At 42.5% G+C, this 21,797-nt stretch overlaps 1 protein-coding gene across 1 annotated transcript in view; it reads right to left on the minus strand.

The window, feature by feature from the left end:
• Positions 1-21,797, minus strand: part of LOC106893685 (MICOS complex subunit Mic19-like) — a gene marked incomplete at its 5' end in the record, with an annotated part of 96,230 nt that overhangs the window by 19,206 nt on the left and 55,227 nt on the right. Inside the window, one exon of the mRNA XM_014951858.1 lies at positions 18,123-18,193. Coding sequence (XP_014807344.1) covers positions 18,123-18,193 — 71 coding nt within the window. The remainder of the gene's footprint in view (positions 1-18,122; positions 18,194-21,797) is intronic.

Below are 21,797 nucleotides of genomic sequence, written 5' to 3' on the forward strand. Positions count from 1 at the left end.
ATTCCACCACAAGAGTCCAATCTCCTCAGTCTGCATTGAGCAAAAACCCCCTCGCTTCCCCGGATACGTGATCAGCACATCAACGCCTGCATTTCAAGCCTCATAATGTAAATTCAGATCGCAAATTATTTTTAGAGTTCGCATGTGGCATCACTTGAGCTCTGTCTCATTACTCCGCCCAGAAAATTATTCAATGAAGACTGGCAAGATTCCACTCGCTCGGCTCTTCGTGAGCCACCACGTCAAAGATCACGGCGACGAACGACACCAGGAGGTGCCATTTCTTACCATTAGGACTTTTTAGAATCATAGAATCATTCAGGTTGGAAGAGACCCTTGGGATCATCGAGTCCAACCATCTACCCTACTCTACAAAGTCCTCCCCTACACCATATCCCTCAGTACCCCATCTAAACGGCCCTTAAACACAGCCAGGGATGGTGACTCAACCCCCTCCCTGGGCAGCCTGTTCCAATGCCCGACCACTCTCTCTGTGAAGAATTCCTTCCTAATGTTCAATCTAAACCTACCCTGTTGGAGCTTGAAGCCGTTCCCTCTCGTTCTGTCATTAATTACCTGTGAGAAGAGACCAGCACCAACCTCTCTACAGTGTCCTTTCAAGTAGTTGTAGAGAGTTTTGGGGGGCTTTTTGGCACTACAGAAATTTAGGCGGTGGCAGGCAGCAAAGGAATTACCCTTCAGATCTAGCTAGAGCTCATGATAAGGTAGACCTAGTCTTCGGGAAATTTAATTGATGTTTTGGCAGATATTTCTCATAGAAGTGGCTGACACCAGTGATTTGCCTCATTTGGTGGTTTGCTGCTGCAGGATTACTTGGGTGTATCAACTGGCATTAAGTACTATGTAAAAATAGAACAGAATATTTCTAATTTTTTCAAGGAAAAAATGATTTTGCAGAAGTTTGACACCTGCTTCTATACGAAGGTGGCAAAAATATGCAATTTATCCACTTCCATTGGTATTTTATCCATTTTAATTTTATTCCTGTCCCTACATTAAATTTCCAGCAGTAACATTACATCCCTGTGTGTGTAAAGCACATGAACACACACACAAAAGAATATAGACCGACTGAAAAAAAGAGCAAAAACCCAAATGAGCAGCATCAAGCAAATACACGGCAGCGATACCACGGTGTAGATTTATTACTGCCATTTATTTCCCAAGAGCTACGCAACTCACTTCAGGCTTTGTAAACTCACGAGCAACACCATCATCTCCGAACACACACACAAAAGAATACAGACAGACCGAAAAAAGGACCAAAAACCCAAATGAGCAGCATCAAGCAAATACACGGCAGCGATACCACGGTGTAGATTTATTACTGCCATTTATTTCCCAAGAGCTACGCAACTCACTTCAGGCTTTGTAAACTCACGAGCAACACCATCATCTCAAAATCATGGTAATAAAATCTTTGCAGCACCTCACACGACTACACTAAAAAAAAACAACCAAAAACCAGTTTTCCCTTTATATAGGTGCCATATAATGTGTTCTAATAAGGAGACGTGTTTCTCAAAGGTCAACTGCTGCACTCAGTGTAAGCACCACAAGACACTACCTCCTGGCACATTATTATCCAAATATTACTCTCTAGAGCAATATGAGTTTAACTCTTTTCTTCAGCCCTAAGAGGCCCGAAAGCCTCTGTCACTGGCCAAAAAATAAGAGATATTATGAGCAGAAGGAGCGTACAGAAAAAGCAATCACCAGTTAAACACTTCAAGCATCACTGCTCCCGCGGGTGATGATTACTCGAGGGAACTGAAGGTTGCAATCTTAAGAGATAGTAGAATAAATGCCAATTTTTCATGTGGGCATGAAGTTATTTAACGAAAAAGGCTTGGATTCACTCTGATATGTGAGAAAGGCTACGTGCACTTCCCCGGGTCTTGCACCGGGCCGTGGCGAGCCACCTTTTTCATAAAATATAATCAACTGGGCTAAAACAACAATAATGTGTGAGCAAACACACACCCAGAGGAATAATCACCCTGCAAACACACTGATAATAAGTGGGTACCAGACCTTGCTATAATATATCTTAGTTTTAATGCGCTTGTACAATGTGTTATAGAAATATTAAAACATAATGCATCCCTTGGAGCATCCTCGTAGGGAAGATGCACCTCTCACCATGAACAAATCATGAACTGAGCTGAGAGAGATGAGTTGTAAGGCACAACATTCATGTTTTTTTTCATGATTTTTCATTCTTTTAAAATTATTTTTCCCTTCATAACTTTTCACTGAGGCATGCTGGTACCTGGAAAGAAGTTTAACACCAGAAGGTAGAGGTTACTGCAGGGAAACATCACTGCCAGCTCACACAGGTCTCTCCTTACATGCTCGCTGTGTGCTGGCAGCATTAATTAGACACTGGATTATTTAATGGAACTTCAGTCTGATCCACAAAAGTGATTCTGATGCCTTGGTATTTCATAACCTTATCAAGTATATTTTTTAAGTTCCTATTTTTTTTTTTTTTGTCCAAGGCCTTCAGATAGTTTGGCAGAGGAATACTTTTTAGTTAAAGTACCTCAAGTTTGACAAACTTTGACGAATCGCTAAAATTCTTCCCGGTGAGGTCATGCCCCTTGATTTCAACTGGTTCTCACTAAAGTTTTACTGCTAATTGCTGCTAACTGAAGAACTCAACTTGCTCCTGCTGTAGCACATCTCGTTACAAAGGATGCTACTAGGCTAAGAGAAAGAAAATCACTCTTCTTGCCATCTACAGATGAAAACCGGTGATCTTTGCCATTATGCTGGGTTTTTTGCTTTTGTTTTTAAGGGCTCTAAATATAACCCAGTCTGAAATAACCCTTACAGGAGAACAGTAATGATTTCGGGCAAAATACCCCAGTGATGGAAATTGTAACAGAAACAGCAATTTTTTTTCCTAAAGACCTTTCGTCCTCCTTCTCCCGGTATCACTTCAGCAAGTAGGTAAAATCTAAACGACCTCTTTCATTTCACGGCACAAACACACACAAAAAAAGGTCTCTTTGGGGGTACTGCCCATAGAAACCAGCAGGATTTTATCACCCTCATCCCACTTGGTGGGAGAGGTGAGTCCACTCGAAAGCAAACGTGGCAGCGAGGGCAAGCACCCCACCAAAGCTGAGAGAGACAATAATGAACATAATAATAGATAGTTATTGTTTGGTCTACTTAGGGCTCTATTTTATAATGCTACTGCCAGCAGAGCTGTTTTACGCGATGTCTTTTTCATGCAGCAACCTTTTCATAAATCAAAGCAAAAGCAATACCAGGCAGTTTCTCCTGCAGCCTGTTTGACAATAAAAGTTAACACTGAACCCTGGCTGTTATCAATCTTCATAAATGTGTCCATGATGTAGCAAGCCTGTTCCATATTACGCCGAGTCTGTCACTAATGCATGCACAGGAGCAACCCAGTGGCTTAATGGAGCTCCTAAATGGCTGGAAACTGGGACCCATGTTAAGTGGCAAGGAAAGTTTGAAAGAAATAACTGCTTTTCTCATTTCGTTCAATATACGATAAAATGAGAAATGCGTATCGTGCTACAATAGGAATTTCCACACATAAAATAGAGACCCCAGGAAAACGCGCATCATGTTCAAGAAACTGTAGTAAGAGGTGTAAATTATCAGTATTTCAGTAGTTCCTTTTTGGCAGAGATCTATCCATAGAATCACAGAACAGTTTGGGTTGGAAGGGAGCTTAAAAGGTCATCTGGTCCAATCCCCCCTACCATGGGGGCAACAAAGATGGTGAGGGATCTGGAGCACAAGTCTTATGAGGAGAGGCTGAGGGAGCTGGGGTTATTCAGCCTGGAGAAGAGGAGGCTGAGGGGAGACCTTATTGCTCTCTACAACTCCCTGAAAGGAGGGTGTAGAGAGGTGGGGGTCGGTCTCTTCTCCCAAGGAACAGGCGACAGGACGAGAGGAAACGGCCTCAAGTTGCACCAGGGGAGGTTCAGGCTGGATATTAGGAAAAAATTTTTCACTGAAAGGGTTCTCAGCCATTGGAATGGGCTGCCCAGGGAGGTGGTTGAGGCACCATCCCTGGAGGTGTTCAAAAGACGGGTTGATGTAGTGCTGGGAGGTATGGTTTAGTGATGGTGATGCTTCTTGTTTGTTGTGTGGGTGTCTATTTTTGTCAGTTAGGTTGACGGTTGGACAAGATGATCTTTGAGGTCCCTTCCAACCTAGAAGATTCTGTGATTCTGTAGGGACACCTCCCACCAGACCAGGTTGCTCCAAGCCCTGTCCAACCTGGCCTTGAACCCCTCCAGTGATGGAGCAGCCACAGCTTCTCTGGGCAACCTGTGCCAGTGTCTCACCACCCTGAAAGGGAAGAAGTTCTTCCAAATATTTCATTTAAATCCTCTCTTTCAGTTTAAAGCCATTACCCTGTGTCCTATCACAACAGGTCCTACTAAAAAGTCTGTCCCCAAGCACTGAACTCAAAGTCTGACAGAACTAACAAACATTTCAGTCGTACACACATCCTATTAAGGAGAAGAAGGGATAGTGCCTGATCACCTGTATTAATTAGGATATTGTCTGAAAACAATTAATTTGCCCAGGGAAGTTGTGGATGCCCCATCCCTGGAAGTGTTCAAGACCAGGCTGGATGGGGCCTTAAGCAACCTGCTCTAGTGGGAGGTGTCCCTGCCCATGGCAGGGGGGTTGGAACTGGATGATCTTTGAGGTCCCTTCCAACCCAAACCATTCTATGATTCTATGATTCTAAAGTCCATATCCAGAACAAGAAGCAGATGAGGAAGTTCGACCTTCACACATCCGTATTGTAAGGATCCAAAAAGAAACAACAACTTTCTCTGCCTAAACCTGAGGTTTTCCAGGTACTGAGGATCTTGAGGACTACTTCTGCCCCCTGCAGTGTCACATTATGCAACCAGAGAGGAGTTACAGGTCTCCAGGTTTAAAATAAAAAGAACTTGGGATGGAGCCATTACATAGATCAGTTTTATCCTTAATCAATTCTCTTGAAAAACCACCAAAACCTGTTTTGTAGACTGTCCAGAAGAATATCTGCTATTTCTCTACCTAAAGGAGCCAAAATATTTAGTCGAGAAGAGCTGGTGAACCGGATTCATCTGACACTGAATTTATCCATAAACAAGTTGTTTTTAAAATCTACATTGACCGCATTGAGCGCACCTTTTTCTTGAGAGGGTTATAGCAATATTTTGGCCAAAGTACCGCGTCTAGTCAAGGCAAAGGGAGAAGAATGGAAGAAAAGGGTCTGCATTTCATCAGCCCATGCAAGAGCAAGATTTCACCGAGAGTGAAGCGGTGTAGACAGGGGGATAGTCTATTACACACGGATCTATAAAGCCTGTCTCGCAAAACCTTTCGATCCTGATCTTCTCTGGCTTCCAGTAATGCAGAAGGCACGGAGCAGCATTTGCCAGGGAATATTATCCGTCTTAACACACCCTTGACAGGGGAGTCCATCTTTATAAAGTTTATAGCCACAGACACGGCGCTCGAGTGGTCTCCTTAAAGATACACGTATTACTTTTATCTATCTATTTTGTTCAATTCCTTTCCCCAGGCTTAAATGTGTGCTTTAAATGTTTCAGGGCTGCACTTCGATTTCATATTGCAGGCAGATGAATGGAAAGGCAGAAGACAGCGAGAGAGAGTGCATCTTTATGAGTCCTTTTTTTGTTTGTTTTAAACATTGACAAGTTTTCCAATTTCAGTTATAGATCCTCTACGGAGGCGCAGAGCACTTGAATTGGCAAAACCTGCAAACACCGAGCCGCTCCACAAACAGTAACGGGGAGAAATGTCTCCTCTTGAACAGTTTTGTGTCCTCTTACGTTCTTTTAGGGTTAGAAGGTGGCATTCCCAGTTCTGGGCTCCCCAGTTCAAGAGGGACAGGTGGGGACAGCAGAGGGCTACAAAGATGATGAGGGGCCTGGAGCATCTCCTTTATGAGGAGAGGCTGAGGGACTTGGGTCTTTTTAGTCTGGAGAAGAGAAGGCTGATGGGGAGATCTGATCAACACCTATAAATACTTAAAGGGTGGGGGTCAAGAGGATGGGGCCAGTCTTTTTTTAGTGGTGCCCAGGGACAGGACAAAAGGGAACAGGCACAAACTCGAACATAAAAAGTTCCACCTAAATATGAGGAGGAACTTCTTTCCTGTGAGGGTGGCAGAGCCCTGGAAGAGGCTGCCCAGGGCAGTGGTGGAGTCTCCATCTTTGGAGACATTCAAAACCCTCCTGGACACTGGTTCCTTTGCAATCTGCTCTGGGTGGACCTGCTTTGGCACGGGGTTGGACTAGATGATCTCCAGAGGTCCCTTCCAACCCCATGTGATTCTGTGATTTTGTGCTTTTTATGCTTCTAAGTTTGCAGCACGGAACATAAGTACCAGGTCACATCTACACAAGCCAAAACGTTTTAAAACACCAAAGCACCCCCAAAATATTTTCATGCTTCTAAGTTTGCAGCACAGAACATAAGTATCAGGTCACATCTACACTAGCCAAAATGTTTTAAAACACCAAAGCACCCCCAAAATATTTAGGAAATCCCCTCTTCAAAAGCAGAAGGAAAAGAGCTGTGATTTGCTTGAGAATGAAGCTTGTGTTCAAGAAAATCTGAAAACGCATTTCTCAGATACTGTAAAAGCCTTTAAAAAATTGGTTAGGATATTTCATGACCAATATATGCATCTTCTCCTATAAATGTCAGGACTCACGCTTAAAAACGCAGTGGTAACCACTGGAAGAATCAAAAAGCACGTTCAGAAAATAATTTAGCAATTTGCATTGAGGAGTACTGAAACGAACAGGGCAAAATGTAAAGAAAACACAAGAAAAAAGTCAAGAAAAAAATCCTGTAAAGGAAAGGCATTAAATAACAGCGTCACGAAATAAATAACACTTGAATTTTCTGCTCAGAAGATAGACTACTTGTTGAACCTGAGTATTTCCAACTAACATGGGCAACCCTTAGCTCCATGGCCAACGTAGCCCAGGAACACGCTATGACACGTCTAAAGACAAGGGGCTCATTTCCTACAAGCCATGAGACGTAGAGTCCTGCTACAATTAGGATTTTGCAGCCTATGGATCAGAGTGGGAAATAATATCAAAACGGTCATATTCACAAAAGTCTAAAATTCAGCAATCAAATCACAAATTTTCTCTGATCAAAGGGAGAATAATTGATAAACTGTGTAAGTTTGGAAAAGAAGAAGTAGCGATGCTCGTGAGAGAGCAGGATTCATGCCTCTCCCCTGTTCAAAGCCGTATGAAAATGTACATTTTGGTGCTCTGGTCAACTCCTAGAGAATGGAACTGCTTAAGAAACGAAATTACAATTTAAAAAAATGAAATTATGCTGGAAGTGCTACTGCCAGAATCAAAAAAGCAAGCCAAAATATCACTGCTTGGTTCTAGTTAAGACAGAAAACAAAAGTTTGGCGACCGTTAAAACGTCTTACCTGTAAATGAGAACCAAACCTATCAGGTCACTGGAAAAATATATACTGTATTAGGATGAATAGCCTATAAAGTTTGTGTAAAAAATTACAGTCATTAACTACTTAATTCTAGACTCAGATTAGGCACATATTACCCTGCTGACCTCAGTCAAGTCCCCTAACCTTAAGAGGTAACTTACACTGTTATGTCACGTCTATACAGGTCCTTTTGTTATTTTTTATTACAGTAGCGTGTAGATGGACTAATTAAAGCTAAATTTACACTAGGCAGGTAATTTGTTAGGCATTCTAATACACCAAAAAGCATAAATCCTAGGCAGACCTATAAAGGCTTCTCTATGATCCAAGATCCATGTAGCATTCGTGTTGCCAACTGCCGGCTGCACGATTTTGCTCTTTTCAACAAAAAAATTAGAGTTAATCAAGTGTAACCTGGCACAATTCTATTTATTTGTTTGAGCAGGACAGAATGACAGCAAAGAAATGAACTTCCTCCTTTATCAAAACAGAGGAGTGACACCCAGGACACGATAATCCCCTGCCACCTCCCAGGTACCACCCTCCCAGATGCCAACAACTGCAACAGCCCCTTCTCCAGATGTTGCCAGCTGCAGCTCTGAGCTCCACATCTGCAACGGGTTGAGACACAAACACGTGAGAGCAGCACCAAATAAATGCAATCCGGTTCTGGTACCAGCAGCATTTCTGCTCTTCTGATGGTTTTGAGCATAAGGATTTTATTTAAAAGTGTAAATGAAACAGCAACAGGTTGTTGGGTGGGTGTTGGAAGACGTGGAGATGCTCGTCCAGGCCTGATGGACACTTTGTGCTGAAACCCTGACTGTTAAGCAAGGACCAAATCTGATTGAGATTCTCCATTTGGACTGCCCTAAGCAAACAGGAAGATAAAAAGCAATATTGGAAGATAAACTGCAATTAAAAGTGGAGCTCTGCTCAAGGAAGGAGCTTTTAGAGCATACCTGTTCTGCGAACAGCTAATATCTTACCAACCTCCCACAGTAGAAAACATAAATAAAGCAATTTTAATACCATTTAGCCTCTCAGAACTATGGACTAAGGCATGTCCAATTGACCCATAATTTTCAAGCCCAGTAATAATTTTTACTACCAGGAATTAAACAATAAAGTTATTCTTATGAATTAATCTAATGTGAACGAGGAGGCCACAAGACAGCTTACCTACTACCTGAGGCATCTTAATACTATTTTTATAAACCTTATTTTCTGAGTATGACAGCACTTTGCCACAAAGCATATGATTTGACATTATTTCCCAAAATGTTTAATGTATTTTTTGGCTTTCCAACAGTGATCCCACTTAGATGGAATCGAAGCAGAATGACTGTGGGTCATTTTTTCCCCCGTTTTAACCCAACGCTACTGAAAGGAGGGGGGGGGCGGAGAAAAGGGAAGAAGTGGTTAATTACAAGTAGCAGCAAACGAGCTGTAATGGAGGTGTTATGAATGTAAATCAGCACGGCCCCGATGCAGCAACAGCAGCATCTGTGCAGGCAGCTTCCAAAGTAATGAGATGGCGTCGATGTCCTGGCATCCTGCTTTGATCACTTCATCTCCTTCAGGAGCTCTGATGGGAAACCGAAGGTCGGTGGCACCGACCTCCCTTCCCGTGGCTCCACCAGGCACAGATATTCACCACTGATCAAGGATTGCTGCTTTTTCCATCCCCCTGATTTCAGAACGGATGGTGACATGGTTGGGGGCCTTAACTAAACAGACAGCACAAGCTCCCGCAACGTGAGGTGTCATGTTCTAACACGTAGAGGTAATTGGTAAATCATTCTTCACCCTCTAACCAGAAACAGGTGGATCCTCCTTAAAAAAAACCAACAAACCATACCATCAACTCTGCAAAACATGCTCCCTTCCAGAGAGAATCATAGAATGGTTTGGGTTGGAAGGGACCTCAAAGATCATCTAGTTCCAACCCCCCTGCCATGGGCAGGGACACCTCCCACCAGACCAGGTTGCTCCAAGACCCCTCCAACCTGGCCTTGAACCCCTCCAGGGATGGGGCAGCCACAGCTTCTCTGGGAAACCTGTTCCAGTGTCTCACCACCCTCATAGTAAAAAATTTCTTCCTGAGATCTAATCTGAATCTTTTTTCTTCCAATTTAAAACCGTTTCCCCTTGTCCTATCATTACACCTCCTGGCAAAGAGGCTCGTCGCTGGGTGCTCCGGAGTGGGGGCTGTGAGATTTGTAGGCTTTGACCCTACAGATGGCTTGGACTCATAAAAAAACATCCTTAGCAAAGGTATTTGTAAACCTCAGCAAATAGAAGATTACAAAATACTAGAACAAATGAATATTAAAAAGAAGAGACCGTGGGTTTTAACCTTCCTGGGTTTAATACTGTAATTGGGAAATCGTTTACTCGTGTTTCTACCAAATCCCACCAAAGGATGCTTAAGGTATTAAAACAAGAGGCTTTAGTCCTGGGAAGGGAGCAGGAAGGCAGATGTAGGGCTGCGGAGCGTTACGTGCCAGCTCCAGCACGCAGAGCCCGGCCTTGCTGGTCGCCAGCAGCTCCCCAAACTGCAGCCAGCAGCAAGAAACCCCCCTTAATGAGTGCATCCATCAATTTTCTGGGGACTGCGTTGATTACCAGCACACAAACCGAGGGAACGCGCCAATTTAACTCTTGGCCACCGATGCATGAAGGAAGAGTCTCACTCCCTCGCTTTCGTGAGGAAGTCTATAAAATTACTGAAGGTGTCTCTGGAAGCAAATAGAGGAAACCTGCGTATGATTTCCCCTTCAACACATCAACCAGCCTCACCTGAAGAGGAAAGGGACATTCTGATGAAGAGCATTACCTTGCCCTCTACAACTCCCTGAAAGGAGGGTGTAGAGAGGCAGGCGTTGGCCTCTTCTCCCAAAGGACGAACGACAAGACCAGAGGAAATGGTCTGAAGTTGGGGCAGGGGAGATTCAGATTAGATATTAGAAAGAATTACTTTCCTGAGAGAGTGGTCAGGCACTGGAACAGCCTGCCCAGGGAGGTGGTGGAGTCACCATCCCTGGAGGTATTTAAGAAATGTGTAGATGTGGCTCTTCAGGGCCTGCTCTAGTGCCCAAGATTATTGGTTTATGGCGAGGTGTTGAGTGTGGGGTTTAGTTGGTGGGGGCGGTGTTTTTGGTGGGCGTTTGGTGTGGTGTGTTTTTTGGTTTTTTTTTTTTTTGTTTTTTTTTTTTTTTTGTGGTTGGACTCGATGATCTGAGAGGTCCCTTCCAACCACTAAGATTCTGTGATTCTGTGATAACTACAACTATATCCCACTAGAACTACCCTACCTTCCAGAAAATCTTTGGTTATTTCAAGTACTCACTCATATAAAATAAAAAAATTCCTAGTCATGACTCTGTGTTTCACTAATATTAATTTTAAGATGGCTTTCTCCATTCCAGACCGTAAAGTACCTAACTGTGTGTGAAAAACTGGTGATAGCCTGAGGGGTGCTTTAATGAATGTACCCACAATTTCTAGAAAGGAAACAAAAAGAGGGAAAGGATTATGGCAAAGATGGAAAGAACTGGCTTGGCTCTCTTAATTAACGTGCTATGTAAATTTTGAATAATGGATTTTAAAAGTTAACGTAACTCTGAAAAACACATCTAGCTCTGGAGTCCTCAACACAGGAAGGACATGGACCTGTGGGGAGGGGTCCAGAGGAGGGCCATGAAGATGATCAGAGGGATGGAGCACCTCCCCTGTGAGGACAGGCTGAGAGAGCTGGGGTTGTTCAGCCTGGAGAAGAGGAGGCTCCGGGGAGACCTAATAGCAGCCTTCCAGTACCTGAAGGGGGCTACAGGAGAGATGGAAAGGGACTCTTGGTCAGGGAGTGGAGCCATAGGATGAGGGGGAACAGTTTTAAACATAAAGAGGGGAGATTGAGATGAGCTATTGGGAAGAACTTCTTTCCTGTGAGGGTGGTGAGAGCCTGGCCCAGGTTGCCCAGGGAAGCTGTGGCTGCCCCATCCCTGGAGGGGTTCAAGGCCAGGCTGGATGGGGCTTGGAGCAACCTGGTCTGGTGGGAGGTGTCCCTGCCCAGGGCAGGGGGGTTGGAACTGGATGATCTTAAAGGTCCCTTCCAACCCAAACCATTCCATGATTCTGTGATTCAATGCTTCAAACCTGTCTCCTGACCAAAAAAAGTACATTTCAAGTTCATATCCCAGCTTGAATATTTCAATCAAAGCGCACATCCCCACGCCAACAGACTCAGGATTCTGGGCTTCACAGAAAAACACACAGCTATTACGCCAGAATCCCCCACTCCCACTTCCCTCCGAACGAATCTGCATCTCACTAAAAAGCGTGCAATTAATATTTCATCCAGCTCTGGTGAGCACTCTCATTCCTAATGGACTGTATTGATCAAAGGAAGAAAGTTAAATATCTCTGTTGCTGTAGGGAAAAGTAAAGTTGTCATTTATGAAGCGATCATCATTCCATAGGTAAATGTACTGAATAAAGAGTTTATAGAGTGTTGACATTCTAAAGCTCTTCATTTTATATATGTCTATAGGCTGGAGAACAACTGAGAGAGGGGGAACTACTGACCACCAAAGTTCCTTCATCAAGCCAAGCTGCTGCAGCAATTGGCAGTTCTATCTGAAAGGCAGAAATAGGTAATTCCTGCTTCCTCGCTCTGATTCCAAGGCATGCATAAGGTGTAAAGGGTTTCACCAGTTGAGGGAACGCTGTCCTGAAGCAAAATCACATATACAAAGTCAAGGTAGACAGTCAAACCCATTGTTTGAATGAGCTGTGTCACAGCAGCCCTGGAGTACGTCTATCAGAACTAAAAGGAGTGAGCAAAGGAAACAGATTCTGTTTTATTCCTTTTGCATTCAAAAGGAACAGGATTTTGGATGTACAAGATAAATAACAGAGATCAAAAAGATTTGCAGTCCCTCTATCACTTTCTCTTTCCTACATGATTTACAAACATCCCAGTCCCTACGCTCCGTGGTGGGATGTCGTGGAGAACTCGGGACCAGCATCCTCAGCCATAACACGTGAAAGAAAGGATTCAAGATGAGACCAGCAACAGGATCATCAAGGCAAATAATATGGAAACAACTGTTTCATGACAAAGCACTACATATACGTGCTATATTTGTAAGAGCACAGATTAATTCAGGATGTTTCTGTTTCTATTTGGCTGAGCAAAGGGAGCTCAACGAGAAGGCGGCACGTCTGCAGGCTCTGCCCAAGGATTTCCGAAGAGATTTCTATTTTCTGTTACTGGAAAAATGCTATGTAACTTTTTACAAATAATTTATAACCTGCGTGATGAACTTTAGTTTTTAAAAGCAACTAATACTGATTAAGGTAGCAAAGGGAACTGGTAGAGAACTCAAAGTCTCTCACCAGTGGGTCTGCACAAACAGAAACTCTTTGCCTGGGTATCTCCAACGTGGATTTCACTGCTACAGGAGCATGTGAGTAGAACGGGATGGTTACTGAAGATATCTGTGTTAAGGAACTATCAATACTCCTAACTTACAGATTGCGCCCTTAAAAGTCACCATATGTGCCCAACATCAGAAGGGTAACGAGGACAGTGAAACAAACCCACACGTCTCTGGTCTCCAGTCAATGTTGTCATTAAAAAGCTTAATTTCTCTCTATACTACATTTTTTTTTTCAATGTCCAGAAAATCAGTGAGACAATTACATTTGAAGATCAAAGTGTTGCCGTTACTCATTTAACATGGCTTCTTTACAAGCTTTCTCAGCGTCACTTCCCAGTTCAAAAGAACATCAGCTAAAACACAACTTGAAGGACTCTTCCATTTTCTATGTATCTACAGAGAACCATCAAACATAACCGTGCTTTAAATCTTATTTTCGGTAAACATTAATAAACCAAGATTCCTGATGCAGAAGTCACCAATTAAAGAAGGACACGATATTGATGTTTTGTCATTTATTCCCCTCCACCCTGAATCAAACCCCCCGCTGAACGTATTTCCAAGGCTCTAACAGCCTGTTGCCTGGCTGTCGCCGAGCCCCGGCTTCCACCCGTGATCAGAGCAATGGAAATGATGGAGGAGCACGTGAAACTTATTGATTTGGTTTGTAAAACTGTTTTGAAAACCTCTGGAACGTGTGAAGGTTGTAGCGTGTGAAGCAGCCTGAGCAAATCCCAAACCTTTCTGTGTTTAATCAAACGAGCTCCTCCTGCTCCCGAGAGACATCCCTCCTGCTGGCCAGGTTTGGGATCAAAAGTCCCAGAGTAAGGGAATAAAGCCATCACGATCTGCAATTCAGAATAAACACCCAAGCTTTCAGATGAGGCAAAGACTCCTCCGTGACTAAAATTGTTAGCACTGGATAATTTCATCTACGAGTCTATCAGCTACGCCGTGATGCACCAGACCCAGAATTTGGCTTGGTTGCTGACCACAGGAGTTTAGAAGTGACACCGAAGTGACACCCTGAGACACCGAGGGAAACCTCTTGCTTTGCTTTGCACAAACCCCCCAAAAACCAAAAAAAACCCAGAGGACCTAGATTTCATCCCAGTCCAGCCAGCTGGGGAAGATCACAGAATCACAGAATGATATATAGTAAGGGAATAAAGCCATCACAATCTGCAATTCAGAATAAACACCCAAACTTCCACATGAGGCAAAGACTCCTCCGTGACTAAAATTGTTAGCACTGGATAATTTCATCTACGAGTCTATCAGCTACGCCGTGATGCACCAGACCCAGAATTTGGCTTGGTTGCTGACCACAGGAGTTTAGAAGTGACACCGAAGTGACACCCTGAGACACCGAGGGAAACCTCTTGCTTTGCTTTGCACAAACCCCCCAAAAACCAAAAAAAACCCAGAGGACCTAGATTTCATCCCAGTCCAGCCAGCTGGGGAAGATCACAGAATCACAGAATGATATGGGGTTGGAAGGGACCTCTGGAGATCATCTAGTCCAACCCCCTCCCAGAGCCAGTCCACCCAAAGCAGGTCCCACAGGAACGTGTTCAGGTGGGTTTTGAATGTCTCCAGAGAAGGAGACTCCACCACCTCCATGGGCAGCCTCTTCCAGGGCTCTGCCACCCTCACAGGAAAGAAGTTCCTCCTCACGTTTAGGTGGAACTTCTTATGTACAAGTTTGTGCCCGTTTCCTCTTGTCCTGTCCCTGGGCATCACTGTAAAAAGACTGGGCCCATCCTCCTGACACCCACCCTTTAAGTGTTTATAGGTGTTGATCAGATCTCCCCATCAGCCTTCTTTTCTCCAGATTAAAAAGACCCAAGTCCCTCAGCCTTTCCTCATCAAGGAGATGCTCCAGGCCCCTCATCATCTCTGTAGCCCCTTGCTGTCCCCTCTCCAGCAGTTCCCTGTCCCTCTTGAACTGGGGAGCCCAGATGATGTTTTTGCCAAGAAAGCAGCAGCAAGAAGCAACTCCGTGTTGTCCACAAGCAAACGGTGGAGCAGGAGAAGAATGGTAAAATATTTTGCAAAAAGCACCACTGCACAGCTACGAAGTCTGTTATCTACCACAAGGAATCAAAACCCACAGAAGATAAAGTGAAAACATTTATTTTAGGCAGAATTTGCCCTATCTCCACTCCTAAATTAATAATCAAGATGTTACTTGGCTCTAGACACCACGGGGGAATAAAATGTCACCACCGCAGCTGCCAAATTTCCCGCTACCAGCCCTTCAAATTAAGGAAAAAAAAAACCAAACCCACAATACAAATGTACAATTTGATTAGTTAAAGTTCAAATCTTTGCCCAAAGCCCGGCTCTTCCTGTAATAGCGCATTCTTTTCTTCTTGTGTAAACTTCTCATTATAACAGAGACATCTTCATAATATAATAATTCTGGTTCTAATGTAACTGCGGGTAACATAACTCCCGCATTAGGAAAGGCAGCATGCTCTTAGTAATGCTGTTTTAATGTCATTTGTGTACTGCAGGAACTGAGTGAACCTGGGCATTTAGGGTTTGATCAATGCGAATTAGCGTCGTAAAGAGATGAACCAATTTGATAATTCAGAATTTGATCAATGAGAATCAGGACCTGGCCGAGATAAAACATTCATCAGGAACATTTGGAAATAGCAGCCTAATCCGGGCAGCGCTGGGGAAGGTAATAAACAGGCATCAATAAGGACTGCAGACAAAGTACAGAAGACTTGCCAGTTCCCCAGTACAATGTGGGATATTTGGCTTTTTCCCTTTTAATGGGGAGAATTATCCCTAAAGACAGACGAAGCCACAGCTGATGTAATTTCAGGGACTAAACGGAGGAAGGAAAAGGAAAATCCAGGAAATATTTAAGCAATTATCCACTTCTCCTCGCTCTTGAAAGGGATGTAGCTTAAAAAGTTGAAGACATGCAAGTTATATATCTCAGTTAAAACTCAGTAACTCATTCCAGACGGGTTTAAAATGAAGTGAGACTATTTCGTAATAACCCCACAATTAGATCTATTAATCTCACACTTAGAATCTGAAATCACACTGACGTGCGGCACATCGGTTTATGCATTAACAAAATTTCGCAGTTCAACCTTATTTAATTCTTCTTTTACAGCCAATTAAACAAGCTCTTTAAACACCACTGCTTGAAACTCTGTCCTCAATCCTCGCATGCAATTAAACTGAACATGAGAAGTGCCTGGTGACACCAAAAGAGCATCATCTTTAGCTTTCACTAAATCATTCATAATTTATCCATCAAGTTACATACAAAAGGCAGCGATAAAATAACATCTGCTGAGTTTAAACCTTCAATAAAAAGATGTGGCATTTAAAAGGATTTTATATAAGGAAAACTTTTAAATTATAAAGTAATATTGATACTTCATGCACTTTATCAAATCTACTGCAATTTATGCGCATATTTCAGATACCTTTGTCTTTTCATAATGTTTTCCTTTTGTTTCTTAAGGCAATGGACCAAAACTGGATCCACTCATCAAAAAGCTCAAGAAAATAATTTTTTGGGAAGTTTGGCTTGAAGTGCAAAGAAAACACAGCAATTTCAGTAGTGGCATTACAAAGAAGACTAATCAAACAGGTGATTTCCTCATCTGTGGAGGTGTTCAAGACCAGGTTGGAGGGGGCTTTGATCAACCTGATCTGGTGGGAGGTGTCCCTGCCCAGGGCAGGGGGATTGGAACTTGATCATCTTTAAGGTCCCTTCCAACCCAAACCATTCTGTGATTCTCCTAAACTACCCAATAATGATTTCTATTTATACCTTTAGTCTCTAAAAATTCTGAAAAGACTAACCTCATCAAGTGTTAGGAATCCCTCTCTAAATCTCTATTCATTAAATACTCCTGCATTTACGCAGATAGATAGACTGAAACGTCCTTCAAAATGGTCTTCTTAAAGTTCTTAGATATTGCCTGATGCTGAGGATTGGCCCCTGCTGTACCTACCAGCTCCATTTGTGCAAAAAGGAACTCAAAAGCATTTGATCATTTATATATTAGAGGAGAAAAAAACAAAGCCAAAGCCATTTCCCACCTCTGGCCACAATGAACACCCAGAGTTACCTACTAGTACTTCAAATCACAACAATATCTTGTTTTGGAACAATGAAAGTCACATTAGGCAATAATTAGATTTCAAAACCTGAAAATACCCCACTGTAACAGAAGAAAAGACACCCCCTTGGTGGGAATCTCATCGCAGACGTAACGGGATGATGTTCACATCAGACCTTGAGTCGACGGTCACTTTGTCCCTCTTGTTTAAGGGACAGATGAATTCAGTCCTCAATATGTTCTGCACCATTGACCAGTACAAAGACTTTCTATATACACTAGAGAATATTTAACAATTCATGATAAGAAGAGATAAAATTATTTTTATCCTACACTTAAGAACACTATTTACATCAGCAGCTCAAAAAGGCCTTTTCTCTTCTTGCTCATCAAAAAACAAAACAAACAAAAAAGAAAATACCCCCCAAAATTAAAAATCATCACAGAAGAATTCATTTCACACAGCATTTCTTGGTTACTGCCGAGACTAAAAGGTTGTAAAAAGTTCTCTCTGTATCCTTACTAAAATGATAAATGGAACCTTCTGCGTAATGGATGAACCAGCAGAAGAAGAAGAGTCCAAGGCTAAGGGTCAGAGTCACTTTGATCCATCAATTACTATATCTTCATTTAACCATCCTCAGGACTAATCAAAATTATTTAATTTGACCTTCACTGTTAAGGGCAAAGTGAAGTTGCTAATTTAAATCCTTTCACACCGTGCAAGCACAGGATGAATACTATTGTCATGCAAAACTGGAACTGCATTTTTTTGGTGCTCCGTTAGAGAAAAAAAACGTTAAGGAATATATTTTTAGACTATTTCATGCACCTTATCAAATACAAATTAATTAGTACATTACTAACTGTGCATCCCATTTCTATGCAGCTTATGGTTACTACAGACTGGCTTCCAAATTCTTCAAAATTCTCTCATTTCAATAACCAGCACAGACCGATAGGATCTAGGAAAGGGGGAAGGGGAGCTATTGTGAATTTTCATGTGGGTAAGAACTCCTCGAGCTGCCAGGCTCAAAAACAACAGGAGAAAAGACTTACTTGAACCGAGATGACACTTCATCGGCAGCTTTTTGGTATTGCTCCGTGGTGACTTTGTAGAACTGGGCACTCTGGAAAGTTAAAAAGAATAATACAGATTTATCATTTCTATCCATGCTAATATCTAGTAAGCAATGCTATTCTGGATATTTTATCCATTTAAGTTGCTTTAAAAAAAAACCCCAAACCTAACCCTCAAATCAGGTTTTCTACAAAGTTTCAGAGATAACTTTTATTTGGGTCTTTTTTTTTAAATAAGTGTGTCCTATTGGTTCTGGAAGGTTCTGCAAAAGAGATGGCTCTCAGGGAGGGAACTGTAAAGAGACATGGAATAAGAATCACATATTTAGATGTTGGTGCTGCTGGAACCTTTAGAAGCTTCTCCATTGGAAAAGAATTAAAGAAAAATCAAAACACCAAAATTGTTACTTCTTTGCATTCCCCTGTTTGTGTTATTGACACACACATCCCCATCGAGTTTGCAGGTGATACTTGAGTCAAACTTCAAAGTCACACAATAAATTGACTGTGGCTTGACTTTCTTTTTTGCTCTTTGCCTCGGTAATGCCTCTCACAGCGAGTTATTTTACTATTCCAAACTTCCAGGTCATTTCCGTCAGTTGCTAATTTTAATTTTTAAAATCAGGCAGCTTCACAACTTATTTTCATCTCCCCTAAACCCAGGAATGCCTTTCACTCAGTTCCACCATATCATTAATTTCCAAAACGCAGGCAAGACAAGATTGAATCATCAAGCAATAGAAATTTCCTAGACTTAAAAACGGCGAAGTTTCTCAGTGGGACACAGGATATTCGAAGACAAATCACTATAATGTTGTGATGCTTCATGTCTAGATAATATATACTTGGTATTTTTAAAGAGGTTTTTATAGCCTTAGCACAGTTGGACTTAAGATGTAATAGCTAAGGCACCTGGCTTCACAGTTGGGAGGAATAAAGAAAAGTTAAAGCAGTTCAAAAGTTCTCTAAACCCATTTTTCTCTGAACGGTGGGGCAAACAGGTCGTGGAGATGCAGCAAGGTTTTGCTGGCACTTGCAAGAACTCTTCCCTAGCTTTGCAGCTCTTGAGTCATTGGGCATCCCGGGGAGTCGCGTTAACATGGCAACAAAACTCTTACAATCACACCCGGCGTGATTACAGAAACCCCCTTCCGAAGCCTTATCTTAACAATCTACTTATTTAATACCACGCTGTAAAGTTATTCAGGCCACAACACTGATTTTGCATCTTTAAAACATTTGAAATGCAGTCCAGGGAAAGCATCATTCCAATTTTATTTTGGGTAACGCAAGCATATAATAATACAGTAATATTTAAGACATTGATGTATGAAAAAGGAATGTGCCTAAAACATTGTTAAGGGGGAAGAAAAATAAATTACAATCCCCAGTAACTGGACTGATGGCTCTTTTGTAAAAGTCAAAGATGACACGGTCAAAAAAAGAAATTACAATCCCCCAGTAACTGGACTGATGGCTCTTTTGTAAAAGTCAAAGATGACACGGTCCCCTTGATCACTGGGTTAGTAAACATGTTCCAGGCAACATTTATCTGTGCCAAATTATGTTATGAGGGATGTAGGCAAGATAAACCCACTACGGCAAAAGCACTTGATGGAAACTCCGAAAGAGACAGCACCAGCTACAAAAACAAAAGGAAAAAAACAATTTTCTTTTCTATTTGAGGAGCTCGTCTTGCGAGGTTCTTCCTTGTGCATTATAATCTTGAAATGGACAGCAATGACTGAAAAGAACACCAACTCCAGGCAACGGGTAAAATTGTATTGCAAGTCTAATATTTTCCTACAAATGATAACAGATTGTGTAACATCCACCGCAGTCAAAGGTCAGGCAGAGATCACAAAGAGCCCGGTGGTCTGCTGTGCTCCTGCTCCTGAGGTTCAGACCTCATAATTCATTTGTACTGGAACCAAGGTTTCCACGCGTGTGACTCGGGGTCATTTCTTTTTTCATAAATCATTGTTGGCCAGTAAGAAAATGAAAATGAAAATCCTCCTCACACCGGTGACCCCCCCCACCCCTCCTTGCATTTAGCAATCTCAGCTGCCCAGTGACAGTCCCATCCAGGTTCCTGGGACGCCGATGAAATCAATGGGGACGCGATTAGCCAGCAGCCGGAGCGCGGTGCGAGCGCGGACAGGTCACCGTTGGAGATGATGAATAGCTCTCCATCATCCTACGGTCCCCTACGATGCTAACATTTACTATAATCTTATTTGGGCTGCCATTTATCTTTCTTTTCGCCTGATCAATAAAGATGAACACAACAGTTGTAAGGATCGATTGCAATTTTTTATCATTTTCAAGCATGAGGGAGCATTTCTGACACAAAAACAATATTCTGAGTCTACTTGTTCTACTTTTTAATTGCAGTTCAAGTGATCAACGGAGCTGCTATATATGCCAAGAAGTTTTAATCCTACAGTAGGCTCAAGCTTTCGAGAAATAATTTGTTATCTCAGATAAAGTGTGCCGTGTTTCTTGGATCCGATCTTCCTTTGAAATTCGCTCAGGTTCTCTTTTAGAGATATCTTCTCTATAATCCAGAGATGAAGTTTCATTTTTAGAAGTCCTCCCTAATCCTCAAGATAAGAATGCACTGGTCGTTTCTCTAAATACAGAAAAAAAATGGTGCTATAATATAGCACTGTTAATATAACTAATTTCCTCAGTTTCCCAATAAAGATATATATGTATATATACATATACAGTAAGGCTGGGGAGAACCTGTTTAGAAAGGCCGGCAGTGACAGGACAAGGGGCAATGGCTTCAAGCTGGAGGGGCACAGCCCTAGATTGGAGATTAGGAGAGGGTTCTTCACTGTGAGGGTGGTGGAGCACTGGAACAGGTTGCCCAGGGAGGTGGCTGAGGCCCCATCCCTGGAGATATTCAAGGAGAGGCTCGCCGAGGCCCTGGGCAACCTGGTCTAGTTGGGGGGGTCCCTGCTGACTGCGGGGGGGTTGGACTAGATGACCTTTGGAGGTCCCTTCCGGCCTGGGCAATTCTATGACTCTATTCTATGATTCTATATATGTATTTATATTGTCTATATAATCTGCATACTCATGTGCTGTTCAACTCAAAGTGGAGGAAAAAAGCTCTGGTCCAAATCTCAGGTGAACAGTGGTGCCATACTACCAGAGAAGCTCTGGATCGGGCCTGTGGATCTTCACGAGTTCCAGCAGACACTCCAAAACCAGGTGTTTTCTCCCCAAAGTGTGCCCGGGCAGGGAGGAGGGAGGAAAGGGGACAGAAATGCAATACCACTTACCATTCTGCATCAAGCGTTGTGTGCATCAACATACAAACCTCAGCTATTTTTAGTACATTCCAGATATATATATTCTCTACATATATATTCTCAGGATTCTTTTAACTAAACAAGCCACTAAAATAGTAGCAAATACCACAATCAAGTTCCTTTGTATCTTTCATTTGAGTCCCTCAGGCACACGTGCTATAAAACAGTAGAGTTACGCAGCATCTTCCCCTCTTTAAAGCCCTCTCTGTTGCTGTATAACAAAAAGATGGTTTTCTGTAGACATTTTCACTTAATTTCACTGAATTTCTAGAGTTGGAAGGGACCATAGAGATCATCTAGTCCAACTCCCCTGCTGAAGCAGGATTGCCTA

Source organism: Calidris pugnax, unplaced genomic scaffold (assembly GCF_001431845.1).
Source record: "Calidris pugnax isolate Ruff unplaced genomic scaffold, ASM143184v1 scaffold158, whole genome shotgun sequence".
In the NCBI taxonomy this organism is placed as follows: Eukaryota; Metazoa; Chordata; class Aves; order Charadriiformes; family Scolopacidae; genus Calidris; species Calidris pugnax.